We start from the raw sequence: 23,067 nt of genomic DNA, 5'->3' as shown, positions 1-23,067 counted from the left end.
TGGTTCTTGCTGAAGCTCAAACACGCTGCGCAACACGAGAATGAACCTCATTGGTTCTTGCTGAAGCTCAAACACGCTGCACAACACGAGAATGAACCTCATTGGTTCTTGCTGAAGCTCAAACAAGCTGCGCAACACGAGAATGAACCTCATTGGTTCTTGCTGAAGCTCAAACACGCTGCGCAACACGAGAATGAACCTCATTGGTTCTTGCTGAAGCTCAAAGACGCTGCGTAACACGAGAATGAACCTCATTGGTTCTTGCTGAAGCTCAAACACGCTGCACAACACGAGAATGAACCTCATTGGTTCTTGCTGAAGCTCAAACAAGCTGCACAACACGAGAATGAACCTCATTGGTTCTTGCTAAAGCTCAAAGACGCTGCGTAACATGAGAATGAACCTCATTGGTTCTTGCTAAAGCTCAAAGACGCTGCGTAACATGAGAATGAACCTCATTGGTTCTTGCTGAAGCTCAAAGACGCTGCACAACACGAGAATGAACCTCATTGGTTCTTGCTGAAGCTCAAACACGCTGCACAACACGAGAATGAACCTCATTGGTTCTTGCTGAAGCTCAAACACGCTGCGTAACATGAGAATGAACCTCATTGGTTCTTGCTAAAGCTCAAAGACGCTGCGTAACATGAGAATGAACCTCATTGGTTCTTGCTGAAGCTCAAAGACGCTGCCCAACACGAGAATGAACCTCATTGGTTCTTGCTGAAGCTCAAAGACGCTGCGTAACATGAGAATGAACCTCATTGGTTCTTGCTAAAGCTCAAAGACGCTGCGTAACATGAGAATGAACCTCATTGGTTCTTGCTGAAGCTCAAAGACGCTGCACAACACGAGAATGAACCTCATTGGTTCTTGCTGAAGCTCAAACACGCTGCACAACACGAGAATGAACCTCATTGGTTCTTGCTGAAGCTCAAACACGCTGCGTAACATGAGAATGAACCTCATTGGTTCTTGCTAAAGCTCAAAGACGCTGCGCAACACGAGAATGAACCTCATTGGTTCTTGCTGAAGCTCAAACACGCTGCTCAAACACGCTGCACAACACGAGAATGAACCTCATTGGTTCTTGCTGAAGCTCAAACACGCTGCGTAACATGAGAATGAACCTCATTGGTTCTTGCTGAAGCTCAAACACGCTGCGCAACACGAGAATGAACCTCATTGGTTCTTGCTGAAGCTCAAAGACGCTGCGTAACACGAGAATGAACCTCATTGGTTCTTGCTGAAGCTCAAACACGCTGCACAACACGAGAATGAACCTCATTGGTTCTTGCTGAAGCTCAAACAAGCTGCACAACACGAGAATGAACCTCATTGGTTCTTGCTAAAGCTCAAAGACGCTGCGTAACATGAGAATGAACCTCATTGGTTCTTGCTAAAGCTCAAAGACGCTGCGTAACATGAGAATGAACCTCATTGGTTCTTGCTGAAGCTCAAAGACGCTGCACAACACGAGAATGAACCTCATTGGTTCTTGCTGAAGCTCAAAGACGCTGCACAACACGAGAATGAACCTCATTGGTTCTTGCTAAAGCTCAAAGACGCTGCGTAACACGAGAATGAACCTCATTGGTTCTTGCTGAAGCTCAAAGACGCTGCGTAACATGAGAATGAACCTCATTGGTTCTTGCTAAAGCTCAAAGACGCTGCGTAACATGAGAATGAACCTCATTGGTTCTTGCTGAAGCTCAAAGACGCTGCACAACACGAGAATGAACCTCATTGGTTCTTGCTGAAGCTCAAAGACGCTGCACAACACGAGAATGAACCTCATTGGTTCTTGCTAAAGCTCAAAGACGCTGCGTAACATGAGAATGAACCTCATTGGTTCTTGCTAAAGCTCAAAGACGCTGCGTAACATGAGAATGAACCTCATTGGTTCTTGCTAAAGCTCAAAGACGCTGCGTAACATGAGAATGAACCTCATTGGTTCTTGCTAAAGCTCAAAGACGCTGCACAACACGAGAATGAACCTCATTGGTTCTTGCTAAAGCTCAAAGACGCTGCGTAACATGAGAATGAACCTCATTGGTTCTTGCTGAAGCTCAAAGACGCTGCACAACACGAGAATGAACCTCATTGGTTCTTGCTGAAGCTCAAAGACGCTGCACAACACGAGAATGAACCTCATTGGTTCTTGCTGAAGCTCAAAGACGCTGCACAACACGAGAATGAACCTCATTGGTTCTTGCTAAAGCTCAAAGACGCTGCGTAACATGAGAATGAACCTCATTGGTTCTTGCTAAAGCTCAAAGACGCTGCGTAACATGAGAATGAACCTCATTGGTTCTTGCTAAAGCTCAAAGACGCTGCGTAACATGAGAATGAACCTCATTGGTTCTTGCTAAAGCTCAAAGACGCTGCACAACACGAGAATGAACCTCATTGGTTCTTGCTAAAGCTCAAAGACGCTGCGTAACATGAGAATGAACCTCATTGGTTCTTGCTAAAGCTCAAAGACGCTGCGTAACATGAGAATGAACCTCATTGGTTCTTGCTAAAGCTCAAAGACGCTGCACAACACGAGAATGAACCTCATTGGTTCTTGCTGAAGCTCAAAGACGCTGCGTAACATGAGAATGAACCTCATTGGTTCTTGCTAAAGCTCAAAGACGCTGCGTAACACGAGAATGAACCTCATTGGTTCTTGCTAAAGCTCAAAGACGCTGCGTAACATGAGAATGAACCTCATTGGTTCTTGCTAAAGCTCAAAGACGCTGCGTAACATGAGAATGAACCTCATTGGTTCTTGCTGAAGCTCAAAGACGCTGCACAACACGAGAATGAACCTCATTGGTTCTTGCTGAAGCTCAAAGACGCTGCACAACACGAGAATGAACCTCATTGGTTCTTGCTAAAGCTCAAAGACGCTGCGTAACATGAGAATGAACCTCATTGGTTCTTGCTAAAGCTCAAAGACGCTGCGTAACATGAGAATGAACCTCATTGGTTCTTGCTAAAGCTCAAAGACGCTGCGTAACATGAGAATGAACCTCATTGGTTCTTGCTAAAGCTCAAAGACGCTGCACAACACGAGAATGAACCTCATTGGTTCTTGCTAAAGCTCAAAGACGCTGCGTAACATGAGAATGAACCTCATTGGTTCTTGCTGAAGCTCAAAGACGCTGCACAACACGAGAATGAACCTCATTGGTTCTTGCTGAAGCTCAAAGACGCTGCACAACACGAGAATGAACCTCATTGGTTCTTGCTGAAGCTCAAAGACGCTGCACAACACGAGAATGAACCTCATTGGTTCTTGCTAAAGCTCAAAGACGCTGCGTAACATGAGAATGAACCTCATTGGTTCTTGCTGAAGCTCAAAGACGCTGCACAACACGAGAATGAACCTCATTGGTTCTTGCTGAAGCTCAAAGACGCTGCACAACACGAGAATGAACCTCATTGGTTCTTGCTGAAGCTCAAACACGCTGCGCAACACGAGAATGAACCTCATTGGTTCTTGCTGAAGCTCAAACAAGCTGCACAACACGAGAATGAACCTCATTGGTTCTTGCTAAAGCTCAAAGACGCTGCGTAACATGAGAATGAACCTCATTGGTTCTTGCTAAAGCTCAAAGACGCTGCGTAACATGAGAATGAACCTCATTGGTTCTTGCTGAAGCTCAAAGACGCTGCACAACACGAGAATGAACCTCATTGGTTCTTGCTGAAGCTCAAACACGCTGCACAACACGAGAATGAACCTCATTGGTTCTTGCTGAAGCTCAAACACGCTGCGTAACATGAGAATGAACCTCATTGGTTCTTGCTAAAGCTCAAAGACGCTGCGTAACATGAGAATGAACCTCATTGGTTCTTGCTGAAGCTCAAAGACGCTGCCCAACACGAGAATGAACCTCATTGGTTCTTGCTGAAGCTCAAAGACGCTGCGTAACATGAGAATGAACCTCATTGGTTCTTGCTAAAGCTCAAAGACGCTGCGTAACATGAGAATGAACCTCATTGGTTCTTGCTGAAGCTCAAAGACGCTGCACAACACGAGAATGAACCTCATTGGTTCTTGCTGAAGCTCAAACACGCTGCACAACACGAGAATGAACCTCATTGGTTCTTGCTGAAGCTCAAACACGCTGCGTAACATGAGAATGAACCTCATTGGTTCTTGCTAAAGCTCAAAGACGCTGCGCAACACGAGAATGAACCTCATTGGTTCTTGCTGAAGCTCAAACACGCTGCACAACACGAGAATGAACCTCATTGGTTCTTGCTGAAGCTCAAAGACGCTGCGTAACATGAGAATGAACCTCATTGGTTCTTGCTGAAGCTCAAACACGCTGCGCAACACGAGAATGAACCTCATTGGTTCTTGCTGAAGCTCAAAGACGCTGCGTAACACGAGAATGAACCTCATTGGTTCTTGCTGAAGCTCAAACACGCTGCACAACACGAGAATGAACCTCATTGGTTCTTGCTGAAGCTCAAACAAGCTGCACAACACGAGAATGAACCTCATTGGTTCTTGCTAAAGCTCAAAGACGCTGCGTAACATGAGAATGAACCTCATTGGTTCTTGCTAAAGCTCAAAGACGCTGCGTAACATGAGAATGAACCTAATTGGTTCTTGCTGAAGCTCAAAGACGCTGCACAACACGAGAATGAACCTCATTGGTTCTTGCTGAAGCTCAAAGACGCTGCACAACACGAGAATGAACCTCATTGGTTCTTGCTAAAGCTCAAAGACGCTGCGTAACACGAGAATGAACCTCATTGGTTCTTGCTGAAGCTCAAAGACGCTGCGTAACATGAGAATGAACCTCATTGGTTCTTGCTAAAGCTCAAAGACGCTGCGTAACATGAGAATGAACCTCATTGGTTCTTGCTGAAGCTCAAAGACGCTGCACAACACGAGAATGAACCTCATTGGTTCTTGCTGAAGCTCAAAGACGCTGCACAACACGAGAATGAACCTCATTGGTTCTTGCTAAAGCTCAAAGACGCTGCGTAACATGAGAATGAACCTCATTGGTTCTTGCTAAAGCTCAAAGACGCTGCGTAACATGAGAATGAACCTCATTGGTTCTTGCTAAAGCTCAAAGACGCTGCGTAACATGAGAATGAACCTCATTGGTTCTTGCTAAAGCTCAAAGACGCTGCACAACACGAGAATGAACCTCATTGGTTCTTGCTAAAGCTCAAAGACGCTGCGTAACATGAGAATGAACCTCATTGGTTCTTGCTGAAGCTCAAAGACGCTGCACAACACGAGAATGAACCTCATTGGTTCTTGCTGAAGCTCAAAGACGCTGCACAACACGAGAATGAACCTCATTGGTTCTTGCTGAAGCTCAAAGACGCTGCACAACACGAGAATGAACCTCATTGGTTCTTGCTAAAGCTCAAAGACGCTGCGTAACATGAGAATGAACCTCATTGGTTCTTGCTAAAGCTCAAAGACGCTGCGTAACATGAGAATGAACCTCATTGGTTCTTGCTAAAGCTCAAAGACGCTGCGTAACATGAGAATGAACCTCATTGGTTCTTGCTAAAGCTCAAAGACGCTGCACAACACGAGAATGAACCTCATTGGTTCTTGCTAAAGCTCAAAGACGCTGCGTAACATGAGAATGAACCTCATTGGTTCTTGCTAAAGCTCAAAGACGCTGCGTAACATGAGAATGAACCTCATTGGTTCTTGCTAAAGCTCAAAGACGCTGCACAACACGAGAATGAACCTCATTGGTTCTTGCTGAAGCTCAAAGACGCTGCGTAACATGAGAATGAACCTCATTGGTTCTTGCTAAAGCTCAAAGACGCTGCGTAACACGAGAATGAACCTCATTGGTTCTTGCTAAAGCTCAAAGACGCTGCGTAACATGAGAATGAACCTCATTGGTTCTTGCTAAAGCTCAAAGACGCTGCGTAACATGAGAATGAACCTCATTGGTTCTTGCTGAAGCTCAAAGACGCTGCACAACACGAGAATGAACCTCATTGGTTCTTGCTGAAGCTCAAAGACGCTGCACAACACGAGAATGAACCTCATTGGTTCTTGCTAAAGCTCAAAGACGCTGCGTAACATGAGAATGAACCTCATTGGTTCTTGCTAAAGCTCAAAGACGCTGCGTAACATGAGAATGAACCTCATTGGTTCTTGCTAAAGCTCAAAGACGCTGCGTAACATGAGAATGAACCTCATTGGTTCTTGCTAAAGCTCAAAGACGCTGCACAACACGAGAATGAACCTCATTGGTTCTTGCTAAAGCTCAAAGACGCTGCGTAACATGAGAATGAACCTCATTGGTTCTTGCTGAAGCTCAAAGACGCTGCACAACACGAGAATGAACCTCATTGGTTCTTGCTGAAGCTCAAAGACGCTGCACAACACGAGAATGAACCTCATTGGTTCTTGCTGAAGCTCAAAGACGCTGCACAACACGAGAATGAACCTCATTGGTTCTTGCTAAAGCTCAAAGACGCTGCGTAACATGAGAATGAACCTCATTGGTTCTTGCTGAAGCTCAAAGACGCTGCACAACACGAGAATGAACCTCATTGGTTCTTGCTGAAGCTCAAAGACGCTGCACAACACGAGAATGAACCTCATTGGTTCTTGCTGAAGCTCAAACACGCTGCGCAACACGAGAATGAACCTCATTGGTTCTTGCTGAAGCTCAAAGACGCTGCGCAACACGAGAATGAACCTCATTGGTTCTTGCTGAAGCTCAAACACGCTGCGCAACACGAGAATGAACCTCACTGGTTCTTGCTGAAGCTCAAAGACGCTGCGCAACACGAGAATGAACCTCATTGGTTCTTGCTAAAGCTCAAAGACGCTGCGTAACATGAGAATGAACCTCATTGGTTCTTGCTAAAGCTCAAAGACGCTGCGTAACATGAGAATTAACCTCATTGGTTCTTGCTGAAGCTCAAAGACGCTGCACAACACGAGAATGAACCTCATTGGTTCTTGCTGAAGCTCAAACACGCTGCACAACACGAGAATGAACCTCATTGGTTCTTGCTGAAGCTCAAACACGCTGCGTAACATGAGAATGAACCTCATTGGTTCTTGCTAAAGCTCAAAGACGCTGCGTAACATGAGAATGAACCTCATTGGTTCTTGCTGAAGCTCAAAGACGCTGCACAACACGAGAATGAACCTCATTGGTTCTTGCTAAAGCTCAAAGACGCTGCGTAACACGAGAATGAACCTCATTGGTTCTTGCTGAAGCTCAAACACGCTGCACAACACGAGAATGAACCTCATTGGTTCTTGCTAAAGCTCAAAGACGCTGCGTAACATGAGAATGAACCTCATTGGTTCTTGCTGAAGCTCAAAGACGCTGCACAACACGAGAATGAACCTCATTGGTTCTTGCTGAAGCTCAAAGACGCTGCACAACACGAGAATGAACCTCATTGGTTCTTGCTGAAGCTCAAACACGCTGCGCAATACGAGAATGAACCTCATTGGTTCTTGCTGAAGCTCAAAGACGCTGCGCAACACGAGAATGAACCTCATTGGTTCTTGCTGAAGCTCAAACACGCTGCGCAACACGAGAATGAACCTCACTGGTTCTTGCTGAAGCTCAAAGACGCTGCACAACACGAGAATGAACCTCATTGGTTCTTGCTGAAGCTCACAGACGCTGCGCAACACGAGAATGAACCTCATTGGTTCTTGCTGAAGCTCAAACACGCTGCACAACACGAGAATGAACCTCATTGGTTCTTGCTGAAGCTCAAACACGCTGCGTAACACGAGAATGAACCTCATTGGTTCTTGCTAAAGCTCAAAGACGCTGCGTAACACGAGAATGAACCTCATTGGTTCTTGCTGAAGCTCAAACAAGCTGCACAACACGAGAATGAACCTCATTGGTTCTTGCTAAAGCTCAAAGACGCTGCGTAACATGAGAATGAACCTCATTGGTTCTTGCTAAAGCTCAAAGACGCTGCGTAACATGAGAATGAACCTCATTGGTTCTTGCTGAAGCTCAAAGACGCTGCACAACACGAGAATGAACCTCATTGGTTCTTGCTGAAGCTCAAAGACGCTGCGTAACACGAGAATGAACCTCATTGGTTCTTGCTGAAGCTCAAAGACGCTGCGTAACATGAGAATGAACCTCATTGGTTCTTGCTAAAGCTCAAAGACGCTGCGTAACATGAGAATGAACCTCATTGGTTCTTGCTGAAGCTCAAAGACGCTGCACAACACGAGAATGAACCTCATTGGTTCTTGCTGAAGCTCAAAGACGCTGCGTAACATGAGAATGAACCTCATTGGTTCTTGCTGAAGCTCAAAGACGCTGCACAACACGAGAATGAACCTCATTGGTTCTTGCTGAAGCTCAAAGACGCTGCGCAACACGAGAATGAACCTCATTGGTTCTTGCTGAAGCTCAAACACGCTGCACAACACGAGAATGAACCTCATTGGTTCTTGCTAAAGCTCAAAGACGCTGCGTAACATGAGAATGAACCTCATTGGTTCTTGCTAAAGCTCAAAGACGCTGCGTAACATGAGAATGAACCTCATTGGTTCTTGCTGAAGCTCAAAGACGCTGCACAACACGAGAATGAACCTCATTGGTTCTTGCTGAAGCTCAAACACGCTGCGTAACACGAGAATGAACCTCATTGGTTCTTGCTGAAGCTCAAACAAGCTGCACAACACGAGAATGAACCTCATTGGTTCTTGCTAAAGCTCAAAGACGCTGCGTAACATGAGAATGAACCTCATTGGTTCTTGCTAAAGCTCAAAGACGCTGCACAACACGAGAATGAACCTCATTGGTTCTTGCTAAAGCTCAAAGACGCTGCACAACACGAGAATGAACCTCATTGGTTCTTGCTGAAGCTCAAACACGCTGCACAACACGAGAATGAACCTCATTGGTTCTTGCTAAAGCTCAAAGACGCTGCGTAACATGAGAATGAACCTCATTGGTTCTTGCTGAAGCTCAAAGACGCTGCACAACACGAGAATGAACCTCATTGGTTCTTGCTGAAGCTCAAAGACGCTGCACAACACGAGAATGAACCTCATTGGTTCTTGCTGAAGCTCAAACACGCTGCGCAACACGAGAATGAACCTCATTGGTTCTTGCTGAAGCTCAAAGACGCTGCGCAACACGAGAATGAACCTCATTGGTTCTTGCTGAAGCTCAAACACGCTGCACAACACGAGAATGAACCTCATTGGTTCTTGCTAAAGCTCAAAGACGCTGCGTAACACGAGAATGAACCTCATTGGTTCTTGCTGAAGCTCAAACACGCTGCACAACACGAGAATGAACCTCATTGGTTCTTGCTGAAGCTCAAAGACGCTGCGCAACACGAGAATGAACCTCATTGGTTCTTGCTGAAGCTCAAACACGCTGCACAACACGAGAATGAACCTCATTGGTTCTTGCTGAAGCTCAAAGACGCTGCGCAACACGAGAATGAACCTCATTGGTTCTTGCTGAAGCTCAAACACGCTGCGCAACAAGAGAATGAACCTCATTGGTTCTTGCTGAAGCTCAAAGACGCTGCGCAACACGAGAATGAACCTCATTGGTTCTTGCTGAAGCTCAAACACGCTGCACAACACGAGAATGAACCTCATTGGTTCTTGCTGAAGCTCAAAGACGCTGCGTAACATGAGAATGAACCTCATTGGTTCTTGCTAAAGCTCAAAGACGCTGCGTAACACGAGAATGAACCTCATTGGTTCTTGCTGAAGCTCAAACACGCTGCACAACACGAGAATGAACCTCATTGGTTCTTGCTGAAGCTCAAAGACGCTGCGTAACACGAGAATGAACCTCATTGGTTCTTGCTAAAGCTCAAAGACGCTGCGTAACATGAGAATGAACCTCATTGGTTCTTGCTGAAGCTCACAGACGCTGCACAACACGAGAATGAACCTCATTGGTTCTTGCTGAAGCTCAAAGACGCTGCACAACACGAGAATGAACCTCATTGGTTCTTGCTGAAGCTCAAACACGCTGCACAACACGAGAATGAACCTCATTGGTTCTTGCTGAAGCTCACAGACGCTGCACAACACGAGAATGAACCTCATTGGTTCTTGCTGAAGCTCAAACACGCTGCACAACACGAGAATGAACCTCATTGGTTCTTGCTAAAGCTCAAAGACGCTGCGTAACATGAGAATGAACCTCATTGGTTCTTGCTGAAGCTCAAACACGCTGCACAACACGAGAATGAACCTCATTGGTTTTTGCTGAAGCTCAAAGACGCTGCACAACACGAGAATGAACCTCATTGGTTTTTGCTGAAGCTCAAACACACTGCGTAACGTTTTCGCACGTCACGCGAACATCATTGAGCTTCCGTTTACCACAACTGATGAGCGAGTTGATGAATGTTTATATGTGAATTAAAGCTTAGATTCAATCTGTTATCATATAAAGCGATCGAGTCTCTTCAGAAAATTTGGACTAAACCGCTCAATTTTTAGTTTTACGATCTCTTCATGAACTTTTTGAAGTGTCAGAGTGGTAGTTGCACAAGTAGTTTGTGTTCCGAAGATGAACAAAAGTCTTACAGGTTTGGAACGACATGAAGAATTTTCACTTTTGGATGAACTATCCCTGTAAGAAATTAATAAATTTATTCAGAAAGAACACATTAGATTGATCAATAGTGACAGTAAATGCATTTATAATATTACAAAAGATGAGCAAACTGACTTTTGAACTTTCTATTCATCAAAGAATCCCGAAAAAAGTGAAAGTTTCCACAGAAATATTAAGCAGTACAGTTGTTTTCAAAACTTTTGAAAGGGATTATTATTTGCTATATGCAGTTACCAGCAGAAGTCAAAACTATCAGAATTGAATTTTCTAAAATTCTTAAAATAAATGCAAAAAAAAGAGAGAGAGAAGTGTGCCGTTATTTCTCTAAGAACAGTTGTATTGTCTCCTCATCAGTTATGAGAAAGTGTTTTGTACAGCAGCATTTTTAAAGCCAATTATGAGGAGGACGCCGGCGTGATGCAGCGATCAGGAGGAGATGAGGGCAGAATCACGCAGTGCGTCAGGGATCTCGGCCATGACCAATCACAGAAGCTGGCACAACTACAGAAGACACGACCAGACACAAGTTTATTCAGACCGCATAATGAGAAGGAGGGAGGAGAAAGAGAAAGCACACAGTGAGCGCTCGACTTCATCTCTGGCACAACTTAAAGGGATCGTTAAGCCAAAATTGAAATTTCTGGCATCATTTACTCAAGCTCATGTCATTTCAAACCCGTACGAGTTTCTATCTTCAGTGGAACACAAAAGGAAATGTTTTGAAGAATGTTCCAGCTGCTCTTTTACATATAATGAAAGTGAATGGCTACTAAAATAAGCAGCACCATAAAAAGTATCAGAAGAGCAGTGTTATTTTAGTATTATACTATAATATTTGTTTTGAATATTTTGAATTAGCTTTTATCTTTTGCTTTCAGTTTTCATTTATTTTACCATGTGCTTTTGTCACTTGTTTTTTTAAATATGTATTTTTAGCTTTAAGACATTTTTATTTCAGTTTTAGTAACTGGCAAAACTTTATTTTAGTGTCCTTATTACACGTTGCATGTATAGTTACTATAGTAATAACTATAAATTATGCATAATTACATGCAACTAACCCTAAACCAAACCTTAATCCTACTCTAACCCTAGAGTAAGTATATGTAGTTAATTATTATTAGCCTACTCAATACTTAAGTGCATAACTACACTGTAACACGGACATCATAAAATAAAGTAAAGTTAAAGTAAAAATAAATTGTATTACTTCAACTTAAACTTAGTTGAGTTAGTTGCCAAAGCAATGACAAGTAATTTTAAGATTAAGTTTTTCATCTCCTATTTATATTTGACTTATGAATTTTAATCGCTGTAGTTTTAGTTAACAATAACTGCACTGAATAGATAAGGTACATAATTATACGTTTTTGGTGAATAAAGACTTATTGAGTCTATTCGACACACTAAACTCTTAAGACTTTCATTTTTTCGTCCTTGACAGCCCTATACTTACTCTATGTTGTATGGAAAAGAGCAGCATGAACATTCCTAAAAATATATTTTGTTTTCCACATAAGAAAGTAAGTCATAATGGGGTTGTAATGACATGAGGATGAGTAAATGACAAAAATTGCATTCTTCGGTGAACAAATTATTGAATCAGGCTATGGAGTCAATGCTAATGAATGTTATTGCTTAAATTTACAAAAGACATCAAAGGTCTGTGTGAATGTGTCATAGGTTGATCGATCCTCTCATGGACAGACCTTAACACACACAAGACCGGCAAGGTCACAGATGCATGGATCTATTTGAGCGTTAGGAAGGGAAATCCCGAGGGAAGTAACACAGGTGTTCTTGGTTTAGTGTAAAACACAAAACATACATGATAAGGAAGAGGATAACTAGGGGAAAGTTCAAGTTCATGGCTTTTTGGAGTGAGTGTGTGTGTGTTTTGTGGTTTAGGAAGCTGTTGCTGGTGGATAACGTTCTGGAAGTGAGTCAGTGTACAAGCCTCAGTAATGGGATGAAATCTCACTGACTCACTCTCTCTTTTAAACACACACACTCTCTCTCTTTTAAACACACACACACTCTAAATGTCAGAAGCTGGAGCAATCAACTCGTCCCAAATGGAGAAAGAAAGCAGGATTACATAAAGGGTCAACAGATGGGAGTTAGAACAACAACAAAAACAGATTAAATTGACTGTGGTTACTTATATCTTTCGTCAGGTATATGACTCATTTAACCACGGCCAGTGACCCTTCTGTTGCAATACCATGCAATCTATCAATAAGAAGCTGTTACCATGATATTACAATGGCACCAAAACATATCTGGACACTCAAGTCACTCAACAATGTCTGAATGTCAAAACTTCAGTTAACAAAATATATAAAACAAAATGGCATCCGTAACAAAACACATTGGACCCTTTCTCACTAACGTTACAAACTAACTGGTGTCAAGGTGATTTTCAGTGATATAAAGTTTTAGCTTATATTAATTATGAACATGTTACACTTATGTTATGTATAAAAGTATATGTACATTATACTTGCATATATAGTACTTTTACGAATATTAAAAGCTCAATTTATATTTGTGAAATGTTTAGCTTGAAAAGTGTCTCTTTGTATTTAATGCAATGCCTTTCAGATATGTTTAAATACATTCAGAGGCCATAATATTAAGTAAAAAACTGGCTAGTGTTCATCAGAGATTATCCACAAACCTCCTCCTCTTTTTACAGTAACTCAACATTTCCCTCACATCCTAACAGCTGACAGGAAATTTGGGAAGAAAATAAATAGTTTTCACATGACCACCACTCACACTGGATTCATTCCTTACTTACGTTTCCCTGCGACACTTTACTTTGTTTCCCGGGAGAATAGATTTCACTCCTCCTATTTTGGGAAAAAGCGGACGATGTTCCTGGAAGTGATGACGGATGTTAGATTCGGCCGCGGGTCGCAGCGCCACCGTGTGTTCTTTGCTGGAACTGCAGGAGGTGAGTCAGCACTGCAATCACTCAGCAATACCGAGAGGCATTTAGGTCAGATGAGATCACCGAATTACCGTGACCGGTAAAGTTACAAGGCCTCTCTAAAACGCTTAGTCACCGTGATACAGGACCGTCTTACGCATAGAAGTGAGTCTATTTGTGTGAGTGACTGATACAAAAATATTTACCTCAGATTTACTTCAGGACTTTACATTGAACAGATTTTCTTTTATGACAGAAATAAACAAAATTAAATAAATTAAGAGTTAATATTAATATCACCATAACATGCCCAGGCCCACAATAATCAATTATTAACATATATATATATATATATATATATATATATATATATATATATATATATATATATATATATATATATATATATATATATATATATATATATATATATATATATATATATATATATATATATATATATAAACTGTATATATATATATATATATATATATATATATATATATATATATATATATATATATATATATATATATAATATATATATATATATATATATATATATATATATATATATATATATATATATATATATATATATATATATATATATATATATATATATATATTATATATATATATATATTATATATATATATATTATATATATATATATATATATATATATATATATATATATATATATAAACTGTATCTATATATAGGCCTATACATAGAACTGACATGGGACAAAAAACTGGGCTGATTATTGTAACATTATCACACGTAAAAAATGTGCTCCCAAAATATATTAAGACAGGATTTTCCACCAGGTTCCAGCCTTTGAAACTGAGAGATTTAAACTATTAAAATTAAATACTTAGTATTTGTGCACAACAGTCTTCAAAAATAGACAAAACCGACTGAGGTTTGCTATAAATAAATAAATACCTTTCTAACCCAGGACTGGAAAACCCTGATACTCCTAAAAAGTTAATCGGATAAATATTTTGCAGGTATATGCAATTAAAATTCACAGAGAAAACAGACAAACATATTGATGTCATCACCGTCCCCACAAGGGCATATTCATTTCTACCAAATAAAAAGTTCTCTAGACCAGGTCTGGTATGTAAATTTCTCTTATGGGATAAAGTTTTACCTTGCCTTCTCAAGGTTAAACTTAAAATTAATTAAATTAATCAAAAAAACATATTTCTTATTTTTTTAAGCACAAAAAGCAAATGTATGGATGAGAACAAATGAATGTGGTTTCCTATTTCCTTTTGAACATTGATATATTTTAACCTTCCATGTTGTTTGAGGCTTCCATATGGATGTTTATATATATATATAATGTAAAAAAATATAGAAAAATTCATACTGACCCCAAACCTTTGAAGTGGTTTGAACCTGCTATAACAGTAGCAACTGCATAGCAACACCCTGGTAACCACTCAACATTAACATCACTTACGCACAAGCTTTCTAGTGGTTTATTGCTTTAATTACTACTAATATCTGAAAGTCTCAAAAAAACAGATTTCAAAATGTCACTGGACACAAACTGGAAGTTCACAATGATTAACACACCTCGGTCAGCTCACCTTTCAGAGTAAAATGATATTCTTTTACACTCCAGGAGAGCCGTACAGCAGCCGCAAGCTAATCCTACAGTAAAAGGCCGGAGGAGCATTGTGTCAGGAGTGAACGTCTCTAGCAATGTCGAAACCACTGAAGACAATTGAGCATACAGATGGAGCGGGGGCGAGAAATCCTAGACGCGCCTCAGACAGGTGTGAAGTAACCCAAGATTGAGAATAACCTGAAAAGTATACAAAAATAGGGGTGGTAAAAAAAGAATGCGGTAAGATATGAAGAAACAACTTTCATAGCAGGAGGGAAACTTCAAAGCGCACCTGCCAGCACGTGTGTGACGGATATGATCAATTATAAGACATCAAATACGGGCGGGAGATGCTGTCAGTCCTCAGAAGTGCTTCTGGATTACAGGTTCATTACACTCATATTAAGATGATTATTTTCCCATCAATGGTTTAGAATTTAATCTAGAGGTGCTAAAATGATGCTTGCATAGATTCAATATTAAAAATGTTAAAGGTATTGGTGATGCACTTTTACTTTCGCTTAAGAAAACAACTCGGTAGCGTAGCAAAGCTGCAATAACCACAAGTGCTGTGATAACGGACCAACAGAATTCTGGGTAATCCAATCGAAGAAACTCTCAAGTAAATGCTTTAAAAAAAAAGAAAAAAGTGATAAACATAAATGGGGCAAGCATCTGTGCTACGCTTAACGCTTGCTCTCAAACGACATTCAATATTAGAAAAAAAGAAAATACATAGAACCACTTTAATTCTCAACATCAGAACATTTTACACACACCTTTGTGAGAGAAAGCAGTCATAATGAGCAGTTAATGATGTTAGTTTGGCATTTGGGATTAGAATGATTCATCAAGAGTAGAGTTTGCACGATTTGGCGAAAAATCTAATTGCGAATTTTCAGACAAATATTGTGATTACGATTTAAAATGCGATAAATAAATAAAAAAGCTCCAGGTTTGCTTGTTGGGCTAGACAATTTGCCCAAATATTTTGTGATTTCATAACAATATGACAATAAAATAATATATGTACTGTAAAATAAAATGATTTATTATGATTATTATTACTAATAAATGAAAATACTAAAATAGTAATAAAAAATAATAATTTAGGTCCCACTTTATTTTAAGTGGCTTTAAGTACTATGTACATACATGTTTTTACATTGTACTTATATTTAAAAAATGTAATTAATATGTAATTACACTGTTGACCCTTCCCTTACACCTTAACCCACCCTTAAACCTACCCATACCACCACACACCTGTCCCTAACCTTACCCGCATCACACCTCAAAAGCAGCAAGGTTTTACAATACAACATGAACACAATAAGTACATTGTACTTATTTTCGATGCAAGTACATAGTACTTAAAGCCACTTAATATAAAGTGGGACCATAATTTATTCTACAGTACAACTGTAAAATTACAATACCAATATTTATTCGTTTCAAACATTAAACCATCATGGTCTCTTGTTTTCTCTTTTATCTTAAAGCATCTCGTTTGTTGACAGTTTATAAGCGCTTCTCATTAAAAGATTGGGAATATGGTTGATGCAAGTTGCCTTCCCAAGTACACGTTTTAAGTAACTGAATCAAGCTGTTCGTGTGTACAAGAACTCAATGCCGCACTTCACTCTGAAACATGAAGGGCATACATATATTAAATGAAATCGAAGCCATTGCGATTTGATAGTCATTCACTTTCTTGTCATGTAATAATAAATGTATTTAAGAACGTTTTTGATTCAAAGACAAAAGAATGCATGGGCCACAAGTTTGAGGTTTTATGAATAGAGTCTTTATAGCAAATCCTCCAGGAGAGCAGGTTTATACGCATCTACGGGGCTACAGCATTAGAGCTTTGGTAAACAAACGATTAAAAATGATTCAGAATCAAACAGATTGAATAAATAACCACAGTGATGCCTTTGTAAGCTCTCACAGTCATAAGCAACACAAATAAGTTCCACTATTCCAGTCCTTCATTCATCCACCCAATCACATCGCTCCTTCCCTCCCTCCACTTCTCTCATTGGCTGCATTCGCATCCAGTCATTGGGCGGATTAAAGGCAGTGGTGCAGTTTTCTGATACCCTAAACTGTACAAAAATAGACGCCTAGTGCTGCTTTGTCTAATTTCGAAAACAGACAAGAAAACAAAATTAATAATAATACAACAGTCTTTCAATTGTTTCACTAATATATACAGAAGGTTTTGATCTCTATCCAGAAAGGCTGAGTGCTTTATCTCTGCGAATACGACAAACAAATAACTTTAATATATCTTAAGCTCCGACGTTCGATCTAGATCTCTAAATACATATATATCTGTATTTATAAGTATACATATATGTTAAGCAAACAGCCTGCAGAATTAACTGTAATTTGAGAGGCAACATTCGCAAGGACACGGCAAAACGTTTGTTCTTCGAGCACAGAGTAGTTAAATCAAACGTCTTTTCATGTGGCAAAAGTCGCACATTAGTCAACAGTTTTGCCTCCACTTAAAAAAACAACAACACAAACTGCAAAAATAAAAGGCACGGGAAAAAAAGTCACTAAGCGAAAAGACGGAGAAAGCAACCATAAAAGGCCACAGACAAATTCCAAAATAAAATTCCAAAAATAAAATCAGTTGAGATGGTTGGGGGTGATTAAAGGTGCCGAACGATCGTTGGTGAGTGTCCGACGTAATTTGACTCCTCTGCGGATCAAACTCAACATGTCACCTCCGCTGCCCGGATCAGGAGCGCTGTCGGGATGGTCCGCGCCGGGCTGGGCAGAATTGGCCGGCACACTTTCAACTGGCACGCTGGAATTATGAGCTGCCATGTTTTGAATCTGCTGCTGCTGCTGCTGACACTGGCGTTTGAGCTCTTTCTGATGTAGCTCTTGATACTGCGACTCCTGCGCGTGGTTATATTGCTGCAGGTGATTGTACTGTTGTTGATTATATTGCTGTTGATTGTGCTGTTGCTGATACTGGTGTTGCAGCTGTTGTTGTTGATACTGCCTCTGTTGCTGTTGGTGCAACGCATACTGCTGTTGCTTATTCATTTGATACATCGGCTCTGCACTTCCCACTGGTGGCTGGCCAGGGAACATGGAATAGTACGGAGGCGGCATTGCACTCAGACTCTGAGTCGACGTACAGAGATTATGTCTGATGTGAGCCAGATCAGAGCCAGGTAACCTGTTACTCTGAATCACCCCAGGAGGGCCCATGGTCTCCTCACTGCCGCTCAGGCCGGCAGTAGAGACGGATGCCTTCAGCGGCACCTACAATTACAACGAAAAGGTTCTTTGATGATTCTTTAAAACATTCGATAGATCTCAGTAGTACACGGATGTTAAAAATGCTTATGCAAAACTTCTTTAATATTTTACAGGATTCCAACTGGAATTTCTATCATAACTTCAGAAGAATTAAAAAACATCCCAATTAAAATTCAAACAGGATTTGGTTCTTGTTTAATTCTTCCAGTACTACAGGATTAGAACCCTAATTGTATTGCATTAGAATGATAAAATACTGGATACACTCCTCAAAAAAATACAATTTAAAACAAGAATAAGAAACATTTCTTATTATCATCATCACAGTCAAAAACAGTTATGCTGCTTTTTGTGGGATTTTTGATGAATCGAAAGTTCAAAACAACAGAATATTTAGAAATAGAAATCTTTTAACAGTACAAATGCCTTTTATACTGTCTTTTGATCAATTTACTCCATCCTTGCTGAATAATAGTATTCATTTTAGAACGGTAGTATAGTTAAATCAAATCAGAAAGATGCTGTAATTAAAATCCTGAATGAAATGCATGTAATCGTAAAAGTTATTTTGGGAACTCTTGTTTGAAAATAATGCTGTGCTGAAATCCTTTAAGAAAATCCTTTTGGATTGGCTACAAATTATGATAGATAACCCAGTAGGTCTCCTGTACATTCTTTAAGTTTCAGAAGATGAATAACCTGTGGTGTGGAGATGGGTATAGGCACTCCTCCACTGATGGTTCCCCGGCGGATGTTGGGCTTGCTGGAGGGTTTCCGGCGGATAGTGGCCGTGTGGGGTCCTATAGGCTCCGGATCCATCAGCAGACTGACGGTAGACGCCGGCCTCTTGCTTATAAACATTTTGCGGTAATTGAGACTTAAATCGCTGTTGCGAGGAATTGTGGAAGATTTATCAAATTCAGACTGGCTGTGGGCGTCCTCTCCTCCGTGCAGAGAGATGTAGTCATAGTCTGAAAGAGAGGAGAGTCACACACCGCGTTAATGTTGAATGATAGCACTTATACATTGTTTAGAAGAAAAAACAATGAAATTAAAAAAGTAACTGAAGCTGAAATTACATATGCAGGGAATGATAGTGGAAGAAAAAACCAAACAAAAGCGGTTCATGTCTCAAAATCTGAAGTCAGGGCTTAACAATAAAGACAGCCCAATGGCGTGAGAGTGTTTAGGGCCCGTCACAAGCTCTTTCAGGACAGGGCTGTGCTGTCACTACATCTTCCCTTTGCTGATCAGTACATGTGTTTTTATGCCTTGCAAACTTGCCTTACCTTGAGTGAAGTTTTTAAAAGTTTTTTCACAGTAACATTATCTAGCAGTTTAAATTTTAATTAGTAATTTGTTTAAATGAAACAATGACATGCAATGGTATACATTTGACATTTTGTAGAGTGGGCATATATACATACACATATATATTTTTTTATTAATTGTATACTCTTCCAGTGGAAACATAATAATGGACCAACATTAAAACATGCAAAATGCAATGTATGATGCAAATAAAAATGTTTTAAAAAATAAAGTATACTTATTCTTTGTGGAAACCTGAACTAATGGACTGTCAGAAAAAGCTAATTTATAAATGTCTGCATTAAATAAAATAAAAATAATATTGTTTTAAATCATAAATATGGTCTTATTGTCTTTAAGTGCACTAAATTGACAGCCGTAAAAATGTCAGCATGAAGACTATAATGGATTACCACCCAAAAAAATGAATACAACAGACGCACAAAAGCTCAGTTTTAAGTTGTGTATTTCAGTTACACTCGAACAACATGACAAGGTGGATAACAGTTGACAACTGACAAGATGCCGCATGTTGTATCTCATGGTTGCACACACTCAAATCTTACGCATACAGATAACACTCTTTCAACAAAGGCACGCCTGCAATATGACATGGATTTCCTAAAATAAAGACATTTAATGTTTATTATTGGTATATGATCACAATGAGAATAATCAAGTCTATGCAATGACATTCAGAAACCTACCATATAGAGGAGGTTCTTTCTTTACCGCTGTAAAAGAACAATAAAGTACATTTAACATATATACAAAGGGCCAAAAACACGCACTTTGGACAGCAATCTAAGTCTGTGATTTGTGCAAGCACATCAGATTTGGTCTGCAATTGGCCTATAATGCCACAGTGGCACATTTACTGCCTACACAAACCACAAATCAGATTACTGCGTTGAAAAACGACGTAAAAGTGTCAAAACATAAAGGGGGAAAATGCCATACAAAAACACAAAGGAGAAAAAGAAAGCTAGATTGAGCACTTTTTTTAATAAATCTCTTCAAGTGAGTGCATTGAAGATTAAAAGGAAAATTACAGAACAGAAAAAGAATAAATGTGAAGAAGCTCATGCATGTGTGTGTACGTGCACGCGCACTGACCATGCTGTGAGGGAATGGTGTCCTCCGAGCAGGATGGCGTAGTGGTCTGAGTGCTGTATCCGCTGGAGCAGTGGAGGGAATCACGGCTGGTTCGAGGAGCTTCTGAATTAAGCCCGCCTCCAAGAGTAAGACCCAGCTGCTCCCTGGCTGACTGTGGCTACGGACAGGAGCGGGAGCCAATCAGAGATCAGAAGTGTGAAGTCGACCAAGATAATTCCAGTAGAATCAAAAGGTGTATAAAATGTGCTTTTAGTTTAGGAAAGGAAAACTTGTGCACATCTAGTGCATCATTCCTGCATTCAAAAGAGCGTGTACCTTGCCAGACATGGACAGTGTCCGGGCTTTCTCCTCATATCCGCTGTAAGCTTTGTGTAGTGGGGGCATGGAGGTCCCGTTCTCTGTGCCAGGAGAGTTCTGGCCTTGATCCTAGACAAGGATAAACTCAGTCAGTCCATGTCAATTTACTACAGGTAAGAAAAACAAAACACTACAACACTGCAATCACAAGATAATGAAGATTTAGGTGTTTTCACACCTGCTCCGGAACCTAGTGCATTTTCTCCCTTAGTTCGGTTTGTTTAGGCATATGGCGCTCGGATCCGCACTATAACAATCACTCTGAGATCGCCTAAACGAAGCGGTCTCGGCCCAATTGAAAAACTCTTGAGTGGTTTGGTTGAGGTGAGAAGAAATCCGACCCAACGGACCAAAGAACCAAGCAGTATCATCAAGAGTGTTTGACTCATGCATTGTCAATATAAGTTTGAAGCACCTCCAAAAAAAGATGCACCGTTTGATGGAAATATGTGTTTTGATGTTATTTCCATCAAGAAGTGCATCAATTTTTGCTCAAGATCTTGTATTGGCAATGCACTCTGTAAAGTCTCCTCCAGCACATCCCAGACTTTCACTGAATTTAAGATCTGGACTCAGAGGTGCCAATTCATGTGTCAAAATGTTTCTTCATGCTCCCTCTCAACCATTCTTTCACAATTTGATCCTGATGAATCTTGACATTGTCATTCTGGAATATGGAATATTATCCTACATGGTTGTTTAAGAAATGAAAAGCTACACACTCCATTAATTAGGGTTAGAAACGTTGCCAAACATATAACATGATAGAAACATAATAATCACTGAAATAATAATCCAGTCATTGACTCTTAAACATTTGCCTATTTAAATCCAAACAGAGACTTTTTTTGGCTGGGCAGAGAATAATTCATCAGTTAGAGCGAGTGTTTGCGTGTGTCTCGACAGCTACAGATAATAAGCCCAATAAGCCCAAGGAGCGAACTTGTCAATCCATCTTGAAGGATGACACAGAGGAACGTAAACAGTGAACTCTGAAATGCTGCCTTGTGAAAGTGAACCGGACCAAGAAGAAAATGCAACATTCTAACAAATTAAGCGCCCGTTTCTGAACAAAGCAAACGATCTACAGGTCTGAAAATGCCCTTAAAGTCAACATGAAATGGTGGTCAAAACGATTTCATTATAAGAAAATAAAATGTAGGGTGGGACTTAATTTTATCCATTAGGAACTGATTGGCTTGTGAAAAGTGGGTGTTTTTTTAGACCTGAAAATGAGTTTGCAGTGGACAGTGGAGGTTTTTTAACCAGGACATGGAGACTGAAGGTCAAATCACAAATCCAAAGCATCTCATTGCAACCTAACGCTAATGCAGATTTTCAAATTGCCTTTATTCTAATAATGATAATAACCATTAGATTTTTTTTTTTTTTTTTTACATTTGATAAAGTCTGCATTACATACAACAGTAGCATAAAATCATCCCTAATTAGTAGAAGTGTAACAACACACTCGGTTTGATACACAATACTGATAAACTGTAAATAAAAAGTACTGTTCATTAAAATGCTAAATTTGGTATTACATCAGGAATGTTCTTCTCCCCCATGACAGGTCAAACGTGACACCAATAAAAATATTCATGATTCTGTATTCCAAAAACCCTAACGGTTTGCACTCTATTCCTGACTATATTTAAAAAAAAAAAAATATTGTATTCTATTAAATAATGTTTTTCAATATTTAATAATTAACAAAACATAAAAGTGTGACCTATTTGATGCACCATTACCACATTTGATGCTAAATCATATTGGTCTAAACCTTTATTTTAGGTCAACTATACACAATACATATTTTTGTATTGCGATATATCGTGACCTGATACATTGTTACAGCC

General features: G+C 40.1%; 1 protein-coding gene and 1 long non-coding RNA gene across 13 annotated transcripts in view; both read right to left on the bottom strand.

The window, feature by feature from the left end:
- The window catches only part of LOC308699373, a 63,352-nt gene extending 49,904 nt beyond the window's left edge, over positions 1 to 13,448 (bottom strand). The window contains exon 1 of the long non-coding RNA XR_014031177.1: positions 13,381 to 13,448. This is a non-coding gene — a long non-coding RNA (uncharacterized lncRNA). The remainder of the gene's footprint in view (positions 1 to 13,380) is intronic.
- A 3,477-nt stretch (positions 13,449 to 16,925) lies between these two features.
- mtss1 (MTSS I-BAR domain containing 1) overlaps positions 16,926 to 23,067 on the bottom strand; it is a 62,985-nt gene continuing 56,843 nt past the window's right edge. For 7 of the 12 annotated variants that reach the window (XM_081380960.1, XM_081380965.1, XM_081380966.1 and 4 more), the window contains 4 exons: positions 21,167 to 21,277; positions 20,852 to 21,008; positions 19,124 to 19,395; positions 16,932 to 18,427 (listed from right to left, as the gene is read on the bottom strand). In XM_081380960.1, coding sequence (XP_081237086.1) covers positions 17,780 to 18,427; positions 19,124 to 19,395; positions 20,852 to 21,008; positions 21,167 to 21,277 — 1,188 coding nt within the window. In that variant the 3' untranslated portion in view covers positions 16,932 to 17,779. Of the gene's footprint in view, positions 18,428 to 19,123; positions 19,396 to 20,442; positions 20,470 to 20,851; positions 21,009 to 21,166; positions 21,278 to 23,067 lie in introns of all 12 variants that reach the window. The other 5 variants (XM_081380962.1, XM_081380963.1, XM_081380964.1 and 2 more) reach the window with 2 other exon arrangements.

Source organism: Scardinius erythrophthalmus (assembly GCF_964197995.2).
Source record: "Scardinius erythrophthalmus genome assembly, chromosome: 12".
Classification (NCBI taxonomy): Eukaryota; Metazoa; Chordata; class Actinopteri; order Cypriniformes; family Leuciscidae; genus Scardinius; species Scardinius erythrophthalmus.
Note: the sequence above shows the minus strand (reverse complement) of the source record. Positions and strands in the feature narration are given on the sequence as shown.